We start from the raw sequence: 23384 nt of genomic DNA on the forward strand, positions 1-23384 counted from the left end.
TTCAGCTTGAATTAAATGAATAGTTTCCTCTGAATGTCCGCATCATTCAACCATGAAATCCTAGACAACTTCCAGAAAGTGGTGGCCCAGAACACCCTGATCTCACTCAGAATACTATTTATAAGGATGCCCTGTGTGCAATAGTCTTTACAGACTTTTTTCCCCTTCTCAAATGTTCTTTCGCCTATGTAGATGGCATTTATGCAATTCAGAGAAAGGCACCACAACAGGATTAGTCAGCAACGAGCCCTCTGACGCAGCTTCTGTGATCTAGTTAAAAATAGGAAAGAGGATGTTTTGCATAAGTCATCACCATTGTGCAGGATCAGAGAATTGCCCACTTTTTTTGGTTTCCACATCCTGTTACTTTATCCAAAAATAGATGAAAAGCCCGTCCCGTCCCCTGGATTTCTGGACGAGACCTTTGCTTCTGTGACCTAGGCTCCCTGGGCCTTCTTGTCTTCAGGTTCCTTCCCTTCACCCTCTGCCATTTCCAATTCTGCTTCTCAGCCGCAGGCTCAGGACCCCTGCCTTTCTTCCCCTCTCCCAGGGGTTGTGAACTCCAGGGTCCAGCGGGGCCAGGCGGGGGATATCAGCTGTGAAGCCTGCCAGCTGGGCAGGTACACCAGCCTGTGGCCCATCTGACACGAAGGAGCTCTTCCTCAGTTTCTCACAGACCAACTGACTTTTCCCGGAGCAGCCAGCAACCTAGAGTGCCATGGGAACTCACCTGACCTTTAGGTGTTAGAAACAAATTTAACTACTAATTTTAAAAACTAGAGTAAAGGTCAAAGCATGAGTTTGTGGTTTGTCATCTCTGTTCCATATATTCTCCTTTGTGGGTTGCCAGCTAGAAAGTGGGGTTCTACGAAATCTACATCCATAGGTCTTTCTCCAGTTCTTGGTCTCTAATTTGGATTACGAGAGGGGCCTTGGATTCTGATTTTGGCTCCACCCCTTTGCTAGCCGTGGAACTCTGGTTGACCGCTTCATCTCTCTGGGCCCTAAGTGGCCTCGTCTGTAGGATGTGGCACTTGGAGCCAATGATTATGAGGGCTCTGCCAAGTTTTATTAGCCTGTGAGTCTGACAGACCCTCCTCTTCACCTCCTCTTTCTTGCTTTTCTTGATCTTGAATTCCCTACCACACTCAGTGACCCAAAAGTTTCTCAGATTTCCTCAGCCTGGGAGTCAGCCTTGTTTGTAACTCTGCTTCCGTGCAACGTCCGGCCAATTCTACTGCTGCCACATCCCTTAAATTTCCCTTCTGACCAGTGCTGACTGCTCCTACCATTTCCCTACCAAACCAGTGGATTTGGATCCATACCTACTTGAGCTTCTCCATCACCCCCAGCTCTAGAACTCTTTCTCCAAAGACAAAAAATAAAGAATAAGTTTAAAAGCATTTTGTTCAGCAATTTTCCTTGGAAGAACATTTAATGGCCATTTATAACCTGCATTACTTATCACATCCAACCTCCAAGTTGCTTTGCCGCCCTCGCAGGCTAATGAATCCACTCAAGCAGCCACATTCAATTCATTAGCTGGGCACCAGAGGAGGCTCCGGCAGGCTGTGGTGCGGTCAGGGGTGGTTCACAAGTAGCCTCTCTTTGGGATATCACGCAGTCACACTCTAGGAAGAGCTGTAAGTATTTAGGTAGTATCTCAAATCTAAGTGTCTAATGCATTATGGGTAATAATGTTACTAATGTCAGGGGAGAAAGAAATCGCTGCATTTTTTTCCCTTATGTCCGAAAGTACAGAAAGTATTCTCTTCCAAGAACCAAATGGGCAAATTCCCATCTATCCTTGGGGGAAGGTGAACATTGGAGGCAAAACGATGACAACATTTGAGAGTCGAACCTCTCACCTCTTTCTAGTTTTCTGGTTGGTGAATGTATTGTTTGTTAGGGCTGCTATCACAAATTATCACAAACTGAGTGCCTTAAAACAACAGAAATGTACACTCTCGCAGCTAGAAGCTGAATAAAGTCTCTACAGAAGAATCCTTCCTTGTCTCTTCTACCTTCTGGGTGGTTGCTGGCAATCTTCTGCATTCCTTGGCTTATGGGAGCTTAACTCCACTTTCTCTTCTGTCTTCACACTGACAGGTTTCTTTCCTATTCTCGCTTATTATAGGAACAGCCGTCATTGGGCTAGGGCCCACCATAATCCACTATGATCTCATTTTCATTTGATGATATCTTCAGAGACTCAATTGCAAATAAGGTCACGTTCAGGGTGTCGGGGATTAAGGACTGAAACGTATTTTTGAAGGGGACACGGATCAACCCAGTACGACAAAGACTTTCACTTTCCCTATAAGAATTACACCACGCACAGTATACAGAACCACCTCTTTAGACAATGTTTTTTTCTAAATTGGTCATAGCACAACTGCACGGTTAGGATGAACTTTGCATATCCGCTGGTGCACTTTAGCTCTAAATGCAGGCATGGAAAGAGCAGGGGAAATCAAAACTGGATTTTCAATGCACAGAGGCAAGCTGTTCTAAGGAACTTGGGTTTATACCCTAGCCACAATGAGTGTTCTGCTGTGTAGAGTCCCACTGAGCTTTGAGGAAAGGATCCGGGTGGAAGATCTTGGCAATGCACCGAGCTGAGCCATGAGAGGCCTAGTAAGTGGGAGATACCGAATGTGGGAATCAATATGGTGCTTCATGGGAAGGTGAGGAATAGTGGTGACGGGCCCCAACTGAGAAATGGGACTAGCTGTTGGACCAAGGACAAGCCTACCCTCACTGGCTGCAAGTGGCGACTGCATGGCAGAAATTCTGCCAGCGGATGTGAAAATCCATGTCAAAAAGAAAGGTAGAACTTGAACTGGCAGTAGTGGGCACCACCTCGGTGTTTCTTGAGTCTTACAAGTTTACAGCTGAGAAAAAAGCTACGGGCAAGCCACACTCTGTGAGTAGAGCAAGATGGATTCTAATAATGGGTCAGATAGAGCCTTCTTCATTAAAGTGATGAAAACCACGTCAGGAGCCTTAAAAACAGAAATGGATGGGTCTAATATAAATGACACGGTAACATAAAATTAAATGTGCACTGTGACTCTTGTTCCTCTATTTTTTTTTTAATTTTTTTTTTTGACGTTTATTCATTTTTGAGACAGAGAGAGACAGAGCATGAATGGGGGAAGGTCAGAGAGAGAGGGAGACACAGAATCAGAAACAGGCTCCAGGCTCCGAGCCGTCAGCCCAGAGCCCGATGCGGGGCTCGAACTCACGGACCGTGAGATCGTGACCTGGCTGAAGTCAGACGCTTAACCGACTGCGCCACCCAGGCGCCCCTCCTCTATTTTCTTGAGTTAGTGTTCATATTCGTCGGTACTGAGGGCGAGACTGCTGGCAATTATAATCATGACAACGACCAGCAGGGGGCAGAGTCCCCAGATGTAGGTGAAAATGTGAGAGCCAGACATTATGTTGGGAGCCACATGCTTCTCCCGGAGACTCTTTCCAGGGCTGGCATACACTATGTGTGGAGGAAACAGTTTTGAAAAGAGTCAGTGAAAACGGCTGACAAGGAAACTTAATTTTTTGGCACAGAAGTTGTGGAGAAATTTTATATTTCTAGTTGGAAAAAAAAAAGTCATACCATAATGTGTTTAAGTGCATTTTTTAAGTTAATTCTGAGAAGACAATGTTCCCTTAATGAAAGACATTCTGTATCAGGACAGGATGTAAACACGGCTGGGAACTAAGGTACAGCAAAGGCTAGTAACTAGAGAGGGGTTGGGTATAGCTTAATGAAGAAGCACGTTGCCATGGAAACAAGCCACTAAGTGGACCGCAGCCATCTTGAATGCAGACACCCTATAAAGAGAAAGGAAGGAGACTGGAGACATGCCAGATGGCCAAGAGTTCTCAGGAGGGACACTGAGCCTGGCGTTAGCTATATGGCACTAGAAAAGAGCCTAAGGCAGTCAAAAGCCACCAAAAGAGGGAATAAAAATTCCAAGCTCGTTGGGAATCTTGAATTTGGCCTTATTCATTTGCTGTTCATCTATCTGTCGGTTCATTCCAACGAACACTGGTTGAGTGCCTTCCATAGGCCAGGCACTGTGCTAGGTAGCGAGGCTACAGAGAGGAATGAGGTATGTCCCACCTCTCAAGGATCCTGCTATCCCAACCTGCTGTCTGGAGGAGCAAGACCTAAACACAGTCCTCCTTTCTCTCTCCCAGGCATCAAGCCTCCCGGAGCCCTGCAGTTCTGGTTCTGTTCCAGGGTGACTGCCAGGTTTCCTTCCTGCCAAGCGGCATCCTTGCCACCTTGCCTAGGATTCCAGCTCCTTCAGAACTGGTTTGCTTGGCCTCCGACCACAGCCGTCAGCTGCCTCTGCCCAGACATCGGTTGCTCATTCTGACCTCCTCCCACGGCCTCTTGCTGGGCTTTCTCAGAACCTGCCTGGAGTGTCCAACTCATTTCACTTCCTGGACCACCCAGCCCTGCGTGTCTTCTCCACAGGTCCTCGGGCACGGTCATCACCTCGGCAAGGCACACCTATTCCTGTCTCTGGCTTTTGCATGTGACCTTCAACATGGATGGTACAGTGACTCACGAAATCATAAGCTCACAGCATAAGCTGTTTCCTCAACCGCTTTCCCCTGCATGTCAGGGAACAAATCCTCCAGCTTCCTCCAGTAGCACCCAGCAACACCTCTTCCTCCTCTGGTGCCACTGCCAGACTTCCTGTTCAGTGTCTCCACCATCGGCTCAAAAGTGCCCTTCCGTGCCTGCTGTCATCTCACCGATCTACTTGTAAATCTCCGCGGCCTTTATAATCTCTCTCTCAGTCTGAATCATTTTTAACCACAAACCAACCTTCCAGAGTGTGTTTTTGAGCGTGACACTGATATCACAATCCTATTGTACTCATGACATGCATGAAGTTTCACCGTTCACAAACTTCACTTGGCGCAGTTCTTCTGGCAATGCAGTAACGTAGGCAGGGCAGGTATTATCAGGTCCATTTCACGGATCCAGAAATTGAGGGTCAGAGAAGTGCTGCAGCTTTCCCCAGGCCACACACTGAAAGCTCTGAGCCCTGGGCCCTGAGTCTTCGTCCACACCGTGGCTCACTGTGATTCTCAGGGTGCTTCCTTGTGTGAAGCCAGTGTCCTCCGAAGAATCTGAATAAACAGAAACAGCGACTTGCGCCTTCATTTTCCCCTTTCCCTTTAGATCCGGTGGCATAATTGTAGATCCTAAGATTTAGGAAGCTCCATTCTTCCTTTGTTCCTACAAAGGGAGTGGGGGGGGGGGGTGGATAACCAAACGGAGCCAAAGCAAACCCTACACAAGAAAACCCTTGTCTCAGGAACTCTAGAAATGGCAGCGCCGCGTGCAGAGTATCCGTGCACACTCTCCAGAAGCCTAGCGATTCTCAGACTCCTCTCCCTGTAGCGTTTTTATCACAAGCTCCCCGAGGGCCGCGTCGACATCTTCCTAATGTGCTGTAAAGCTCTCTCCCCCCAGGCGGGCCTGTGCAGAGCCAGTAAATATTGATTGGGGAGGTGGGGGGGGGGCGCAGGGGGGAGGCCGGGCGCGGGGAGGGGGGCAGCGTGTTCCTTTAGAAAGCAAGCCAGCCGTCTTGTTACTAGAATTCCCAGGGCAAGAGAATTATTTACAGCGAGCCTGGCCATACGGTGTAAAGCAACTCAGGGTATTGTAAACCACTTAAGAAAAGAAGGCAGAACCGGGCGGGGCGGGGCGCGGGGAGTAAATGAGTCCCGGGACGGCGGCCTGCGGCGAGGGGAGTCTAGAAAGCTCTGGCGCTGGAGGCAGAGGGCGGCGGGCGAGCTCGGCTCGCCCCGCCCGCCAGCCGCGCTCCCCCCGCCGCACCCCGCCGCGCTCCCCCCCCCCCCCCGCCACTACCCCGCGGGGGCTGCACCCACCTGGGCTGCGGCGGCGCCTTGCTCGGCGGGCGGTGCCGGGCGCCCCCGCGGGCCGTGTGGGAGGCGGCGCTGTCCCGCCCGGTTTCCTGCAGCCGCGTCCCGGCGGGCCCTGCATGACTCAGGGAGATGGCGCTGCCGGGAGAATTTGCTACCGATCGCGCACTCCCCGCGGGCTGCTGTGTGTGCACCGTCTCAGCCGCACCTCCCCGCAGACTTGTGAAGGTGCTGCCGCCTCCATTACGTAGGAGGAAACTGAGGCTCAGACCCGGGAAGTTTCCTGTCAACGATCTTCCCGCCGGTGAACGCTGGTTGTCTGACTCCAAAAACCTGTGCCCTTCACCTACTCTAAAAACGCGCTTTTACCGGGCATCTGATGGGTTTCAAACATTTCACATTTTATCTTGTGTGTGCCTCGCAACCAGCCTACGACATGGACTGGATGAATGTTCTCCGTTGAAATGGAGGCTCAGAGAGGCCTGAGGCTTGAGCCGCGCAGCTGGAAAGCGGCAGAAGAGGGCGACCAGCACAGGCCCTTGGACACTGAGCCCAGGAGCCTGTTCACAGTAAATCTAACTCTGTGGTCATGTCTCATGACCATGAGCCAAGTCACTAGGAGGTTCCATCTCACAGGGGTTCAGCCTGGGGAGTGGGTGGATCGTGCAAGTGGACCACTGGAGAGCCCATAAGGATGAAGCATGTGGGCCCAATGCCTGGCACAGACAGCTGATCCCGAAGTTCTCCTGGAATTAACAAATGAATTTATCGCCAGGATGCTTATTACAACTTTGCCCTAACCAAACTGTTAACATAACCAGCTCTGGTTTTAATAGTGTTTTCATAGTGACGGTTGCTGAGTCCTAATCTCTGGCCATTTCACAGTCTGTCACCTATCATCTGCAAGGATTTGCTTTCTTACCTCTGGGGAGCCAGCTGAGGGTGTTGCGGCCGGGCTCCTTAAAGTTCGCCATTGTCATGAGGACACCTGCTGTTCCACCCCTCTCTCCATCTTGCCTCCTAACTTTCCAACCAGCAAAACTCCCAAATCCCTCACTTACATGAATCAGTGTATTTTGAAAACGGTCACGTGTGCCTCCGTTTTTTTTAGTGTTTTCTTGTGGTAAAATAATACAACATAAAATTGACTGTTGTAACCATTTTAAAGGGTACAATTTAGTGGCTTTTCGTACTCATAAAGCTGTGCAAACCAACACAACTTTCTAATTTCAGAACATTTTTATCATCCCCCCAAAGAGATCTCAGACCCACGAAGCAGTCATCTGAAAGGGTGAGTTTGAGCAAACTGAGTCACCAGTTACACACTCCTGTTAGGCACGGGGTAGGGGCGGCCACAGGAGTGTGTAACTGGTGACTTGGTTTGGTCAAACTCCAACCTTTTAGAGGCTCTCTCAAGACAAGGACTCTGCTGGGGACAGTGCTATGGGATATTAGAACTCCAAAGTCTTCCAGAATATTCATGGCTGGCAGTTGTCAAAATTGTATACTGTATGCCTTAGAAACTCAGAGAGCAGCCGGCGAAAGTCAAGAATTGCTTGGGGGCTTGGAATGCCATAGCAACAGGGGACACTAACCATTGATTTATTGCCACCACTCCTCCCCGCACCACACATAACAAGACATAAAAGGACCCACAGTCCTAGAGAAGGAAGGGTTAATTCTATCCTCAAGAGGTCTCAAAATATTCTGTTAATTACACCGATTCTGTTTCATTATGATTCATTGCTAACATATGTGTATGCAACAAGCTTTTCCTGACTCCTATGTTCCAGGTGCTGTGTTAGACACTTGGGAACAGCGATGAATTTACCCATTGAGGTGCTGGTTGCGATGAGGGGTAGAAGGGAAGCAAAAGATCTGGCTTTTGGTTCTTCCTGGGTGTGGGCTGAATAGAACGGCAGTGTGGCTCAAGGTTTGCAGCATCTGGAGGAGGCTTCAGGAGGGGGGGGGGGCGGAGGGAGAGAGGCTTGCACAGAAGATTGAGAAGATTGGGAAGAGCTTGCTGGAGCTACAGGGGGGATCTTTGCCATCCTCCTGCCGCCGCCACGGTCCTTCCCACACTGTACTGATGTCCTTGTCTGTCTAGGCTCAGGGGCTTCATTATATCCTGGCACGTAGTTCAGTGCCTGGCACATGTCACCAAAAAAACATCAAAGCTTTCTGCAACAAGAGGACTGAGTGCATTCTCTGCTATGTTACAGCTCAAGCTGCAGAGTAGGGCTTTGGACCACGTGCTCAGAGGCTGGTGTTCAACCTGTCCTTTCCATCACTGCATGCGGCCTCGATGTCTTTTCCATTCTCGGTTCCTCATTTTCCCTACTTGAATAAAACCCTGCCTGAGCTCCTTCCTGGTGAGGTTTAACAAAAGGAAACGTAGCACGTACCTGAAGGCTCTTTGTTAAATTAATTGGGGAATTAATCAGTACAATGTCATTGAAGACAATAGAAATGTGAGTTTCAACAAGAGAATGTTTGTGTCACCTAATAGGGTGAGTGGGCTGTCTTGGGATGCGGTGACTGGCGAACACTGGGGACAAGTCTTGGTCCAATTGTTGTGGGTGGATCCGAGAATGCAAGGTTTTGAGGAGTGGATTTAAAGTGAGAATGTAAATAGGGGTTCCTCTTCCAAACTGGGCTGGGAAGAAAGGACCACTAGAATCAAAATAGCTTGAGTCAAAAATAAATTGGTCAAGAAATTTCTATAAGCTAGGAGGAACTTGGGACGTCTGGGTGGCTCAGTCGGTTGAGCGTCCAACTTTGGCTCAGGTCACGTTCTCATGGTGTATGAGTTCGAGCCCCGCGTCGGGCTCTGTGCTGACAGCTCAGGGCCTGGAGCCTGCTTTGGATTCTGTGTCTCTGTCTCTTTCTGCCCCTGCCCGCTCACGCTCTGTCTCTCTCTCTCTCTCAAAAATAAATAACAATTAAACAAACAAACAAACAAACGAAGGAGAAACTTAAGCATACTTGTAGGCAAAAGGGAAGGCACAGTAATAGTAATTGCTGACAATTACTGAAGGTTTATCATATGTTAGACGTCGATTGAAATATTTTCATTTAAGCCTCCCGACAATCCAGTGAGGGAGACAAAATACTTTCAGCATTTCAGAGTTGATGACACTGTGGCACAGCGATTCAGTGATTTGCCTAAAGCCACACAGGTGGGGCTGCGTGGACGACAGGAGGCAGGATGGTCAGAAACTGCACCAGGTGAGGGGGAGAAGGTGGGTGCAGACGAGAGAAGACAATGGACGTGGTTGCTGAGAAGGCTCAACTGATTAACCTCCTGAGGTTCCATTATTACCGTAGACTGGACTGCAGTTTGGGGATCATTAGACTGGAATTGATTTTCTAACGCCGAAACAAGACTCCTGTTGCCCTGTGATCTGAGCTGGGTCATCAGAGCTACAGCAACTGCCCAATATTTAACCCGAGAGAGAGGGGAGAAGGGATTCAGACCGTAGGAGAAGGAGACAGTTGCTTTGTGACTGCACTCTACCAAGCCCAGCTCATTCATAAAGGGGTGATTTCATATTCCTGGAGCCTAGCACGTTACCAGCACCAAGTAAAAGCCAGTGAACATGTGCTGCGGAGACAAATGAGTGAAGTGCTCAGTACAGTACTGTGCGGTTACGTCACAGAGAAGAGCCCAGAGCCTTCTGCACGTCAGACGCGACGCTGGGCCTTCACACCCACCGTGTCACGTATAAAAATGTATTTAGTTATTTATACCCACCTCGTTTCAGAAGAGTCTTGAAGAAATACTGTCTCACTTCATCCTCTCACCGTTGCTCGGGTGCTGGTGTTACGATTATTTGTATTTCCAGATCACAAAACGGAGGCAGAATCAGTGGCCCAGTACTTTGGGTTATCTTGAGGCACTGGTGATTTGAGATCTTTTACGTGGGTCATGTCTGTAGGGTCAGATGGTACTGCTCAGAAGCTAGAGTTTCTAGGCCAGAGAATTCGCCTTTAGATTTTGTTCTTGTAGTAAGTTAAGAGTCTGCCACAGCTGGGGCGCCTGGGTGGCTCAGTCGGTTAAGCGTCCGATGTCAGCTCGGGTCGTGATCTCGGGTCGTGATCTCACAGTTCGTGATCTCACGGTTCGTGATCTCACAGTTCGTGAGTTCGAGCCCCGTGTCGGGCTCTGTGCTGACAGCTCATAGATTCTGTGACTCCCTCTCTCTCTGCCCTCCCCCGCCCCCCCCACTCTCTCTCACTCTCTCAAAAATAAATAAACATTAAAAATATTTAAAAAAAGAAAAAGAGTGCCACAGCAGAGCTTTTGAATCTCACCATTGACGATAGGGCCCCTATTCTCAGGTGATTGACTAGCTATAGACTTCAGGAAATAAGTTTCCTGATAATAATCACGGCCAGAGTTGACTTCTACTGAATACCTACTGGGTGTTGCCATTGTGCTAAGGGATTTCTTTACATTATCTCTTTTAAGCCTGAGGTAGACACTGTGACGACTCCAATTTAAAGGTAAGGAAACAAGCTATTCTGTTTGGAGGCGTCTGCAAATTGAAATCACAGGCGCTACTTTCTCCTCTAGTACGTGCAACAGTCTCTTTGATCTTTCCACTTGGGTAGCTCACTGGCATCTCAGACATAACGTGGCCAAACCCCAGCCTCTGATCTATCTCTCAAATCTGATGAGGTCGTGTTTTGGCTGAAGACCCTTCAGAGGCTTCTGGTTGCTTGTTCTGGCTCCTGCCTCCCTCTCGAGTGCTCTCTTTCTCTCTGTCTCTCTCTCCCTCTCCCACCAGATATCTCAGCCTTTGCTCCTTTATTCATACTTCGGGTCCTTGCCCTCTCCAGCCCCAGCCACACACACGAGTCTCTGCAGACTCCTCCTGCCCTGTGTTGCCTGCTTATATTCTTACTTCTGGTCTCAGCTCATCAGTCACCTTCTCCGGGAAGCCCTCCCTGATCATTCTCCAAGTCATGAAATCTTTCCTCTCAGGTTCTTGTTTCACTGTATACCTCTTCTTTGTAGTGCTTGGAACAGTTACAAATTTAGGATGGTTTGTGATTATTTGACCAATCTCTGTTTTTCTCAGGAGGGCAGGGACTGTATCTGCATTTACTCACAATTTTATCTTTGGTGCCAATATCTGGCACGTGAGGAATACTCAATAAATGTTAGTTGCCCAAGGGCATGAGCCAGAAGTGGGACCTAGGGCAATATAGCCTGGAGGGCTTTATTTCCTCATCTTGCTTCCGGGGGCGCTAAAAGGTCTTTCTGGCTTTAAGTCTCTATGATGCTTTCATTTCCTGTCTGAATGAAGTTTAAGTCTGATCTTGAATGTTATGAAGATTTCATCCAGCAAACAGCTCTCTCTTTCTCTCTCTTTCTATTCTAATACAAGTTTTGAGGCATAAACACCCAGAGTTTAAGTTCGGTTTTTGTGAAAATAAAATTTCAACACATTTATGACTTTGGAAGGACTAGTTGCAGAAACGTATTCATTTCATTTATTGGTGGCATCTCATTCCCCAATAATTAACTCAAATAATATGTTCTATGAGACGGAAAGATGTATGTTTAGGCGGCTCATGGGAAAATTTGAAGGGAAAATAGCAAGGCTTATTTCTCAAGTGGCTTCATAAATTACTGAAGCAAAAGCAACACTCACCTGCCCCTCAGCGGCTAACAAGGTAGTCACTTTTCGGAGAGCCAATCGAAGTAAAGAGGAGGATGAGCAGTCCACCAATCACTACGGGACTGCTTTTGCACAAGCGTTTCTTTCATCTCTCAGTTTTAGTTGTGCGACTGTGCTATTGAGCAGCAATGGCCGTGAACTGTGACCCGGAAGAGGCCAGAAGCTCCTACAATGGCATTGGATGGCTTCATTCTACCTTGATGTAGAACACTAAAGCAGTCGAGCGCAAAGAAATGACAGTAGCTAATGCTGACTGAGGATTTTCAGCGTTAAGTGTTTATGCCTTATTCCATTTAATTCTCCCCCAAATCTTGCAGGTAAGCATTTATATTCCCCCCATTGTATAGATGGAACATATGAGGCCAGGAGAATTTAGGTAATTTGCCAGACTATACAGGTAGTGACGGAGGCAAGTTTTGAAACGCAGTCCATTTGATTCCGGAGCCCCCGTTCTTGAATGCTTCCGTACACAGCCAGTATACCCACCTCCTCTGTGGGAAGATGAAGTCAAGGAGGCTTGGAGCCGAGTGTCATTTGCGGGAGCCACACAGGCAAAAGGGCAGAGCTGGTACTGACACCGGGTTTCTAATGTCAACCCCACGCTGCATCATGCGAGGTGTCCCATCAGGCAGAGGCACCGACGGATGTGAGCAATCCCAGGAGTGGTAGGGCCAGGTTAACACTGCTTCAGGTTTCTTTCCCCATGGCTGGAAGGGCCAGCCCAGGGGAGCTGCCACGGGTCCCTGGCACGGGGAGAGGCAGCCCACTCAGGACACCGGGAGGAGTGTCCATGAGTCACTCGCTGGCCTGTGCTTCCCACCTGTGCTCTTGACTTCAGGTTCAAGGAGGAAAGACAACAAATCAGGATTCAATTCTTTTAAACAAAATGAACAAAAGAAAGATAACCCAACCTTCTGGCTGCTCTAAGAGAAATGTCCTTATGTAGGATGCTAGAGTTCTTAGAATTGAATCTAATTCCATGAGAACAGCCATTGATTTCTGAAAATCCTGTCTTCTGCTCCTCCTGTGTTATGTATTATTAGTTAGGGAGAGTCTAGCACTATCTAGGGGTGAGGTGATGCACTTTCACCAGGACTGTCTTGGGCGGTTCAGAAACGGTTTACCGAGAAGACATAACGCACCTTGGAAACCCCCTCCCAGGTCATCCTGTGACGTTATCTAGGAACTGAGAAGTTATAATTAACGTACCTTGGTTTCACCAGGTATAAAATGGAGGTGACCACAGTCCCCTCCTCAGAGTGATGTCGGAAGGATGGTGTGAACTAATACTTGTAAAGTATGTAGAGCCTTGGGGCACCCGGGTGGCTCAGTCAGTTATGTGTCCAACCTCAGGTCACGATCTTGCAGTTCGTGAGTTCCAGCCCCGCATCGGGCTCTCTGCTGTCAGCACAGAGCCCGCTCTGGATCCTTTCCCCCTCTCTCTGCCGCTGCCCAGCTCTCTCTCTCTTCCAAAAATAAATGAACATTAAAAACAGATTATTAAAGTACATAAGGTCTTTGACTCCTAATGACTGATAGCTGCCTTGATTTTTTCTGAGCTTTAATGAGGTTCAGACAACTATACATCATCCAGGGGTGGGTTCCTTTGAAAATCTTGACTAAGGAATACACTATCATGGTCAACTGGAGTCAAGTGGGCTGGGATTCACATCCTGGGTCACCCACTGACCAGCGAAGTGCCTTTGGGCAATTATTTAACTTCTCTGAGGCTTTGTTTTCTCATCTGTTCAGTCAGGGTGATAATAGCATCTACCTCATAGGGCTGCCGACAGAATGGAGTGACAGCAGCTATGCAGAGAGCTTAGCATTGGCCCAAACATCTAATAAGGGCCTGAGAAATATTAAGAATCTACTGAGCACATTTATAGGTTTCATTATGGAAAAAGTCAAAGGTCCTGTATTCTTGTGGAGACTACATACTATTTTTAGGCAAAAAGCAGTCTTTAGAAAGCCTGTTGATGCTTCCCTACTCCAAGGGCTTGTTACGTAAAGCTGACTGCTCCCTGAGGAGCCTCGAGGGCCAGTGCAAGGTGTACTTCCAAGGCTGACAGTTGAGCTCACCTGTGATTTTGTTGTTCTGTTCCCCTTTCTAAAATGTACTTCTTTCTCTCCTCTGGCAGACAGGAGTGTCTTCAAAAATGCAGGATTTGAAATCCTTTTTCTTCAGAAAGCCTTTCCAAATTCAGACATTTTCCTCTAAATCCCCCCAGCTATGGTACATTAATTTCAACTTACCAAGCCCATCATGAAGGCCCACCCTGTGGAAATCACTGTGCCGGTGCTGTCTGGGACCCAAGCTGTGAAGAACTTGTCCCTGTCCTCAAGGAACTGACAATTACCATGCGGCTGCAAATATTTTGCACAGTAAGTATAACATAATTATTTGGTCATATTAGATTATCGTGCAGGCTTCAATAAAACATGGGCACATATATTTCAAAACCGGCCATTTATTTATATTTTTAGAAACTCCCTCGACACACAGTAGAGGCAGTCCTGACCTCTGAACACAACCAATAATTTGCTGTAGTGTGGATTTTCATTTGTGAGTTCTTTCTCTTGGCATCTTTTGTCTTTTATTCTCAAGATGAATTCACTGAGCCCCTCACTGTGCCACTCAGTGTGCAGTTGAGGGACAATGGCAGCCCGAACTAAGGGATTTTGTTCAGTGTTCTATAAACAGTGGGTGTTTACTAAATGATAGGTCCGTTCTTGTTGTCTTAAAAACGTGTCTACAGGGGCGCCTGGGTGGCGCAGTCGGTTAAGCGTCCGACTTCAGCCAGGTCACGATCTCGCGGTCCGTGAGTTCGAGCCCCGCGTCGGGCTCTGGGCTGATGGCTCAGAGCCTGGAGCCTGTTTCCGATTCTGTGTCTCCCTCTCTCTCTGCCCCTCCCCCGTTCGTGCTCTGTCTCTCTCTGTCCCCCCAAAAAAATAAACGTTGAAAAAAAAATTAAAAAAAAAGTGTCTACAGATATTATTCAAAAAGAAGGAAAAGGAGAGAGTGGGTTTGACAAAAAGAAATCTAAATTAACCGCTTAGGGGCTTGAGGGGGCTCCGTAGCAGGTAGCTGGAAAGAAGGTAAAGAGGAGAGTCAAAGTATGGAGGAGGGGCAAGGAGCGGTGGGCAAATCTGACCTTCCACTGGTGGTCAGAGGCTTTACACTTACCCTCTCAATTCATACTTTCAAAGAACCTCTGCAAAGGAGGTGTTTATTATTACTACCTTACCAAGGAAGAAACTGAGGCTCAGGAAAGTCAAGGGTCTCAATCAACTGGTACGAATTCAGCTTTTGTGACTTTAAGGACTGGGACGTGCCCACAATCCTTCCCCTAGAGGAGGCTGCCTCCCCGGTCCAGTGGGCAGGCAGAGGGGAGAGGAACGTTGGGAGAAGAGGGTACCAGCTGCAGCTGCAGAAGCGCACATCGGGACCTGTTGGACCTGCAGGGGGCGCTTGAGAGCCAGTCTCCACCCATCCTCATTTGTCAGCTTGTGCCCCTTATTCACGCGGTGCCTGCTGGGAGCTACCAAGCCCTTTGACCTCTGAGCTCTCTGCAGACCCCTGCTGTGCTCTCACCGCCCCCCCCCCCCCCCCCCCCCGGCTGTGCCCTCTGTAACTGCCTCCTAGTCTAGGCTTCCACGCTCCTGAGGCTGCCAAAGCCCCCGGCTTCTTTCGAAGCCTGGTGAGCTTCCTTCCCACAGAGACAGCAGGGTCAAGACTTAGACAATCTCTGGGTGTTAATTCGTCATATGGCACAGAAATCGTAGCAAGCTTGTGCAGACCATAGAATACAGGCTTCCTGACCCTTGCAGCAGCCTCAGGTGTTAGGCTGATACTATCTTATCTTATACATGAAGATACTGAGGCTCAGTTAGACCGATGAAACTGCACAGTGAAAAGGAGCTCAGCCTCATTAGCACAACGTTTCACTTAGAGAACAATTTGCCAGTGTTGAAGTAAGGGGAGGATGTGCACACTGTAAGACCCAGCAGCCCCACTCTCTGCACCACAGGCATGTCCCCTGGAGGAGCTCGACTTGGGTCCCAGGAAACCTGCACAGAAATGCATGTAGCAGCGTCGTTTGTGATAGCAAAACAATGGAAACAGCATAAATGCCTGTCAAGAGGACAATGGGTCAATAGACTGTGGTGTGGTCACATGATGGAAATTATGTTGCTAAAATGGATCATGAGAGCTAGACCAATCAAAACAAATAACTCCCAAACACCTTGGCTGTAAAAGAAAAAAAAAAAAAGCAGGAATCAATACCATAGGCACTAGAAAACAAACAAACAAAAAAACCCCAATACATACTATATAATGTTTCTATAAGATTTAACCCCATACAACACAATGCTTAGAGATATGGGCAGGTATCGCAAAGGTATGGAAGATGTGAGTGGGAATAAAACTCCAGATTCAGAGCTCTGGTTACCTTGGGGCAGGTAGGAGACGTGGAAATGGCACTTGCACTGTATCGGTAAAGTTTTATTTCTTAAATGGGATGGTAGGTACATAGGTGTGGTTATGTTAATTGTTTTGCTTTTTGTATGTTTTAATAAACTCATATTTGAATTTTAAAAATGGAATGCTACTCATTCCATCTATTTTTTGCACAGACCTTGAAAATGCAATTGTTTAGTGACAAAGGGACCTCGCTTTGTATACTAGAGGCAATCCTGAAAAACATGGTATTAAATATTAATAGCTTGAATCATGTTTTCTTATGGCTTTATAATATTAGTTAGAATTACATTTCTGCAAAAATATTCATGACAAGTCTCATAAAAGCAACAAAGGGATCCCCACATTCATTTCAAATGACTTTGTTGACACAGATTTCATTCTCCAAAAAAGGATCTATCAAACAGACAATGAATCTGTACTCTTCATTTATTTTTTGTAATGTTTATTTATTTTTGAGGGAGAGAGTATGAGCAGGGGAGGGGCAGAGAGAGAGGGAGACAGAGGATCCGAAGTGGGCTCAGGGCAGACAGTCGAGTCCTATGTGGGGCTGGCACTCACGAACCCCCGAGATTGTGACCTGAGCCAAAGTTGGATGCTCAACGACTGAGCCACCCAGCACCCCCCCCCCCCCCGGGTACTCTTCATTTAAAGCAAGCTTACACTCAAATACTCCCATCCAGGTACTGACCAGGTCCGACCCTGCTTAGCTTCCGTGATCAGACGAGATTGGGTGCGTTCATGGTGGTATGGCCATAGACTAAAATACTCCACAAAGTTTGTCCCTATTTTGTTCAGACTTCTTACTAACTTCATCTCTCTCAATTGAGGAACGTAGCAGGAACTCCTTCGTTTCCTCCTTTATTTAAAAATTAATAAATATGCATAGAATGCTCATCAATTTCTAGGCACTCTGCTAAATGCTGGGAAAATGATCTGAACCGGACGGGCCCTGCCCTGAATGAGCATTCAGTTTCCGGGAGGAGAAGTCATGTAAAGCAGTGATTATAGCGCATTGACACAGGCACTGTGACTGGGCGTAAGCCGGGCTCTGCTAAGGACGAATATGACCCAACGTGACCTCTCATGTTGGATCTGAAAAAGCCTCTAAGAAGGGGTGATATTAGGCCGAAGACTGAAGGATGAGTGGGAGCTGGCTTCCAGGTGAGAAAGCAATTTCACTATTTCTTTTCAGAGGATTCAGACATTTTATTGAGGGGTTTCCATTGTCAACCAAAGCAGAGGAGAATACTAATCAAAATATTTTAAGGTACCTCTACCCTGACAAAAAAGACCCATGATTCTTCTTCAGGTGTAGCTCACTGTCATTTTTTCCTGTGTGTTCAAAACAAATTCGAATTGGATAAACTGGATTCCTATCACCCTTTGTCAAAGGTATGGATACACTCCTGATCTAAGTTAAGTCAGGGGTAGATGTATCTGCAGTGAGAGCATAATTGCCCTGATTTTACTCCATGTTTTAAAAATTCCTCTTGACCTAGTTACTTAGGAGAAGAAACAGAAGCTCAGCTTCTCTGCATACACAGAAGGATCACAGGACAGACCCGGAAGCATAGGGGAGGGAAGGTATCACGGTAGCATCTTTCAGCCATGCTGATTCTTGTTAATTCCTCCAAATCCTGCACTCATCAGTGTGATTGGATAATTTGCTTCAGACTTAATCTAAGGTTGAGTATCCAATTTGATTACATGAGGTTTGTTCAGGGATCCGATTTCCAGGAGTTGCTGAAACAGATGTCACAGAGGAAATTGTGCTTTTGAATCACAACCAACCTCTCAGAGTCTCAACCCTGTAAGTTAGAAGATACACATGACCCAGAAAACAGGATATAAAATGCAGGTCTCAATGTTTATTAATTAGAATAGGATGTAAAACCACAGAGTTTGCTATTTTTAAACAAATGGTAGCCATTAAAACAACCTTAAACAAGAAAGTGATTTTTAAAATTTCAAAGCAAGAAATCCAGTACAAGCAAAGGTGGCATTTTAAAGTATCATCAATGAATTTTCACATGGACTTTCCATCACAATAATAGTCATTTATATCTTCCATCTTACGCAGCAACAAAGTCACAGTGAGAAAGACAGCAATTGCTTCTGAAAGGAAATCAAAGAGGCCTTGAGCGATTATTTTTTCAAAAGCATCTTGGGGAGTTGAAATGAGGCCTGTTTCTCCACGGGCTGACGACACTTAACAGTGATGGGAACAGAATTCTTTTCTCTGATTTTACCTTTGAACAGAACAAAAGGAACTCAGTATAACATTCTCCCTCATAAAGAGATGCAGAACTCAAGCCTAACCCCCAAGAAATGCTATAATCAAAGTAAACACTAATCCTGCTCCTATAAATGATGTTAATAGCATGTTATAGCATTCAACAGAATTTCTCCCTCTTGCTAATCTTCCTCTGAATTTTTAACACAATCTTCCTGGATTGGAAAAAGAATTCCAAGAGTCAGGAAATGACAAAAAACTTGAAGCTTCAGCTGCATAGCATTGTTAAAGACAGCACTCCATAATAAAGAGAATATAACCCAGAGTACACAGGACCTCATGATTCAAGTCATGAGGTTTAGGGAAGTACAGGTTGTCCTAGTGTAAAAATGTGTGGCTCCTAAGTGGGTATGTATAAAAGTAGTCCTTTGACAGTGTCCCAATTAACACAAAGACCTATCCCCGTTTACCATGTCGACCCCTCGTATAAGTCTTTTGCAGGTCACTATGTGTTGAAACAGCCAAAAATATCACAAATTAAAAAAAAAATTTAGGGGCGCCTGGGTGGCGCAGTCGGTTAAGCGTCCGACTTCGGCCAGGTCACGATCTCGCGGTCCGTGGGTTCGAGCCCCGCGTCGGGCTCTGGGCTGATGGCTCAGAGCCTGGAGCCTGTTTCCGATTCTGTGTCTCCCTCTCTCTCTGCCCCTCCCCCGTTCATGCTCTGTCTCTCCCTGTCCCAAAAATAAATAAAAAAAAAAACGTTGAAGAAAAAAAAAAAATTTAGAGCCCAATGAAATTTAAAGCTGGCAAAACATGCAGATTTCATGAAGCCAGTGGAAGTGGTGTTGGAGAGAGGCTGCCAGAGCAGGATCAGAAAATAATAGGAAAGAAAGAAAGAAAGAAAGAAAGAAGAAAGAAAGAAAGAAAGAAAGAAAGAAAGAAAGAAGAAAGAAAGAAAGAAAGAAAGAAAGAAAGAAAGAAAGAAAGAAAGAAGAAAGAAAGAAAGAAAGAAAGAAAGAAAGAAAGAAGAAAGAAAGAAAGAAAGAAAGAAGAAAGAAAGAAAGAAAGAAAGAAAGAAGAAAGAAAGAAAGAAAGAAAGAAAGAAAGAAAGAAGAAAGAAAGAAAGAAAGAAAGAAGAAAGAAGAAAGAAAGAAGAAAGAAAGAAAGAAAGAAAGAAAGAAAGAAAGAAAGAAGAAAGAAAGAAAGAAAGAAAGAAAGAAAGAAAGAAGAAAGAAAGAAGAAAGAAAGAAAGAAAGAAAGAAGAAAGAAAGAAAGAAAGAAAGAAAGAAAGAAGAAAGAAGAAAGAAAGAAAGAAAGAAAGAAAGAAAGAAAGAAAGAAAGAAGAAAGAAAGAAGAAAGAAAGAAGAAAGAAAGAAGAAAGAAAGAAAGAAAGAAAGAAGAAAGAAAGAAAGAAAGGAAGAAAGGAAGGAAGGGGGGAGGGAGAGAGGGAGGGAGGAAAGAAAGGAGGAAGGGAGAGAGAGGGAGGGAGGGAGGGAAGAAGGAAAGAGGGAGAAAGGAAGGAAGAGGAAGGGAAGGGAAGAGAAGGGAGGGAGGAAGGAAAGAAATTGACAAGAATGGTGATAATAGATACTTGAAAAAAAGGAAAGATCTGGGTATCAAAAGACTAAGAGAAAACTGAGGAAGCACTGAAATATTTTTCCAAAATGACCATATCTACAATACTATTCCAAGAATTAAGTGTGCAATAAAGTACATCAAAGACTATCAAATAATTTTCCTGAAAAATTATACACCCAAAAGCAACATTTGATTTATTTTTTCATTCATTCTAAGTTCTAGAACATAATTGCATTTATAATACGAAGATTTGTTTTCTAGATAAGATCCCAATTAAATAGTTTATAAATTTTGACCACAAAATTACACTGTTTTAAGACGTGTCAAATTTCCTCACTAACAGGTCCCTCTGTATGCTACCCATCTATTTGCCTCTTGCTCATATTTGATACTTCAAGGCTTTGCTGAATGTTTCCTAACATCTCAGAGAATAAATCTCGAAATAGACCAAGGCCTTCTTCAATCTGCAGGCTCAACTAAGTGTTCTGTGTTAAGAGGTCTTTTATCAGTCTTCCCTTAGCTAACCTGTCCTTGAGTCTTTTGTCACTTTGAAGCCTTTGACATTGACCTTGGACTCTTCAAAAGCTTATGAAGACAGAGCTGCTGATTTCATGCAGGAATACTTTCTCTGCCCACCGTCCCTTACCCACAGCACCCAGCTCAGGGGTGGGCCTGTTTCCTGGTCCCTGCTGCGGCGTCTTCTTTTGTCTCTCTAGTTTTCAGTGTGACGACTTCTCCCTTGTAGGGTTCACGCTCCACAGGGGTAGGTGTGCAAGTCTGAAACAGAACAGTTCATTTTCCTCTTATGGTTTCCTGATTTCCTGAATTCAAAGCTAAGCGCAGCTCCCTTAATGAGCGAAACGAATCTTAGCGAGAGCGAAACGAATCTTGCTAATTTACCTCTCATGTGCCTCCCGCCCCTTGCCCTTTCACTGAAGTTCCTGGCAACCTCAAGTACCTGAGCTGTGCCCCACTCTTTGCTGGCGCTAATCGGTGTCCAACAAAGACCCAGGAAGCACGCTCTGATTGTTCTTTTCACTGAAACTTAAATTGGAGCCTCTACCCCATCCCCACACCCTTCTGGTTGTATTAACCACCTCATGGTCCTTCGGACATTCTACCTTTCCTTCTCATTTCAATCTTAGACATCTATATTCCTAGACCGCTTTGTGGTACCTCTCCCAAGACTCTGAGCATTTTCTTCTGAGTCTAGCAATCTGTGTATGTGTTTTCTCATTTTCTCACTTGCCCCTGTGTGTAACAGGCTGTCCACAGAATCTCACATCTCTAACTACACCTCTCGGGTGGCCCGCTGAGAGCAGAACCCGCCGGCTGGATTCAGCTTGAGTTAATTCAGTGCTTGCTCAGAGTTTAGAAATCTGGACTGGATAAACAAAGGCATTCACAAGAGATAAGTCACACTGTTTATAAACACGGACACAAATTCACTGGCAAGTCAAGAAGCAGCAAGCCACAGTGATTAAGGGCATGGGCTCTGAAACCAGACTGTTTGGGCATGTTACTGAACACTGTATTCCTGCTGCCTCAGTTTAAGCTGGGAATAGTAACAGCACTGGCTTTTGGGGTGGTTGGGAGAGGATTAAAAATAAGTAAATCATTTAGAATAATGTCTAGTGTAGAATAGGCTCTTAATAAATAAGTACGTGTGTACACATAAGTATGTAGATCCCCCCCTCCAATAACATTTGCCTTGTTTTGACCACAATGTGATCAACAATGTGAGCTCTGCCAGACATCGGACCTATGTTTGAGTTCTAGCTTTGCCAAATGAGCCAGCTAGGCCTACTCACTCATCTAGGAAACGGAGGGAATGAACGCCATCTCCCAGATACAAAGCGTTACCTTCCTTCATTTTATGGGTATTTATTGAACACACACAGTCCCAGATGTTTTGCCAGGCACAGAGGACAAAACAAAGAGCAACACAGAGACCGTCCCTACAGCTGTGACATTTGAAGTGTAGTGTCAGGGCACACACAGAGCACTTAGGGGATGGGAGGGGGGAACCCCTGCCCTCCGCTCGCCAGTCCCAGCCTCTGTCTGTTTTCTGTGTCTGGTTGGATGCTTTGCTGGACTTTCATTTTGACTATCTCTGTCCTTTACTTTGCCCTGGATCCTGTTGTCATCTTGAGGAACATCGACACCAAGAAATGAAGGACCAACTTCCTATTTCTGCCACCCAGCCCCTGGACCTTGTGTTACCTGGAGCTAAGCCACACCTGAAACTTTACACCTACTTACTGTCCCACTCTATGACCTTTCAGGGAGGTCTTCATGTTTTTTTCTCTCCTGGTTTACTTTCCAAGTCAGACTGTTATGTATCACTTAAACCTTGGCTGACCATATAATTGAATCCAAACACGACTGAGACTGTAAAGGGAACTAAACATAATTAACGGGCATCATCAGAACTGGCTAATAACAGGATGCCTGGATGGCTCAGTCGGTTAAGCGACTTGGTTTTGGCTCAGGTCATGATCACACGGTTCGGGGGTTCAAGCCCTGCATCAGGCTCTGCACTGACAGCATGGAGTCTGCTTTGGATTCTCTCTCCCTCTCTCCCTGCCCCTCCCCCACTTGTACGTGTGCTCTTTGTCTCTCTCAAAAATAAATAAATAAACGTTGAAAAAAAGAACTAGCTAGGAAAACCAGGATTCATGTCCATATGTTGCCTACAATCGGAAGGGTCTTTCCTTTCTCTCTTTTCTGTTAGCACTGGCACTCAGTAAAACCTGTGGCATAGTTCAATTCCATCATCAGCCTTTTCCACAGCTAAGATCCCCTGGAAAAAGTGACATAAGTGGGCAGATCTTTGTGTCACCTGCCTTCATGCTGCGTGCCCTTCATCAGCCCCACTCTGTCTCCCTCTTCACCCAACAGTTCCTTTGAAACTTCACTGCTTGTGGTTTTCAGCTATTACTTTTTTGTCTCTCCTGGACTCCTTCCTGGGAAGGGGTGGCTAAAAGCAGTGATTTAAGAAGAGCCATCACGCCCAGGCACAGTCCTCCTCATTCAGGGGTGGGCTTGCTTCACAACCCGATCAGTCCCTTGGAGGATCCTTCCCTGACCCCAGCTGCAGACTTGGTGGGGATCACGAGACTCAACAGATGACCAGTGTCCTTCCCAGATCCTCCCGCCAGGGCTAGACCTCGCCCATGCTGGCATTACCACCTCCTTGGCCTAAATATCTCTGATTTATCTTCTCTAACTCAAGTCCAGAGGATTGTCCGTCCAGGATGCTTTAGCCCTCCCTGACACATCCTGTTTACCATAGTTTCCTGTAATTATCTGTTTACTCAGCTATCCCTTCCAGCAGATTCGGGGCTGGGGTACTGCTCTGTTTTTCCATAGCAAGTACTCAATACACAGTTGATCAATTTCTGCCCAGGGTATGATGGGAAGGAGATCCCCATCTGAGCTTTGTCTCCTCTTTGTGTGGGTCATCTTGGCCTGGGGTAACTCCGTT

The 23384-nt window shown here is 46.3% G+C and overlaps 1 protein-coding gene across 2 annotated transcripts in view; it reads right to left on the bottom strand.

Moving 5' to 3' along the window:
- Window positions 1-17934: 17934 nt before the first annotated feature.
- The window catches only part of DPYS (dihydropyrimidinase), an 81257-nt gene continuing 75807 nt past the window's right edge, over window positions 17935-23384 (bottom strand). Inside the window, exons 9-10 of one of the 2 annotated variants that reach the window (XM_023248230.2) lie at window positions 20544-20674; window positions 17935-18335 (exon numbers count right to left, since the gene is read on the bottom strand). In XM_023248230.2, the coding sequence (XP_023103998.2) occupies window positions 20558-20674 (117 nt within the window). In that variant the 3' untranslated portion in view covers window positions 17935-18335; window positions 20544-20557. The remainder of the gene's footprint in view (window positions 18336-20543; window positions 20675-23384) is intronic. The other variant, XM_023248231.2, reaches the window with a different exon arrangement.

Source organism: Felis catus, chromosome F2 (assembly GCF_018350175.1).
Source record: "Felis catus isolate Fca126 chromosome F2, F.catus_Fca126_mat1.0, whole genome shotgun sequence".
NCBI classification, from domain to species: Eukaryota; Metazoa; Chordata; class Mammalia; order Carnivora; family Felidae; genus Felis; species Felis catus.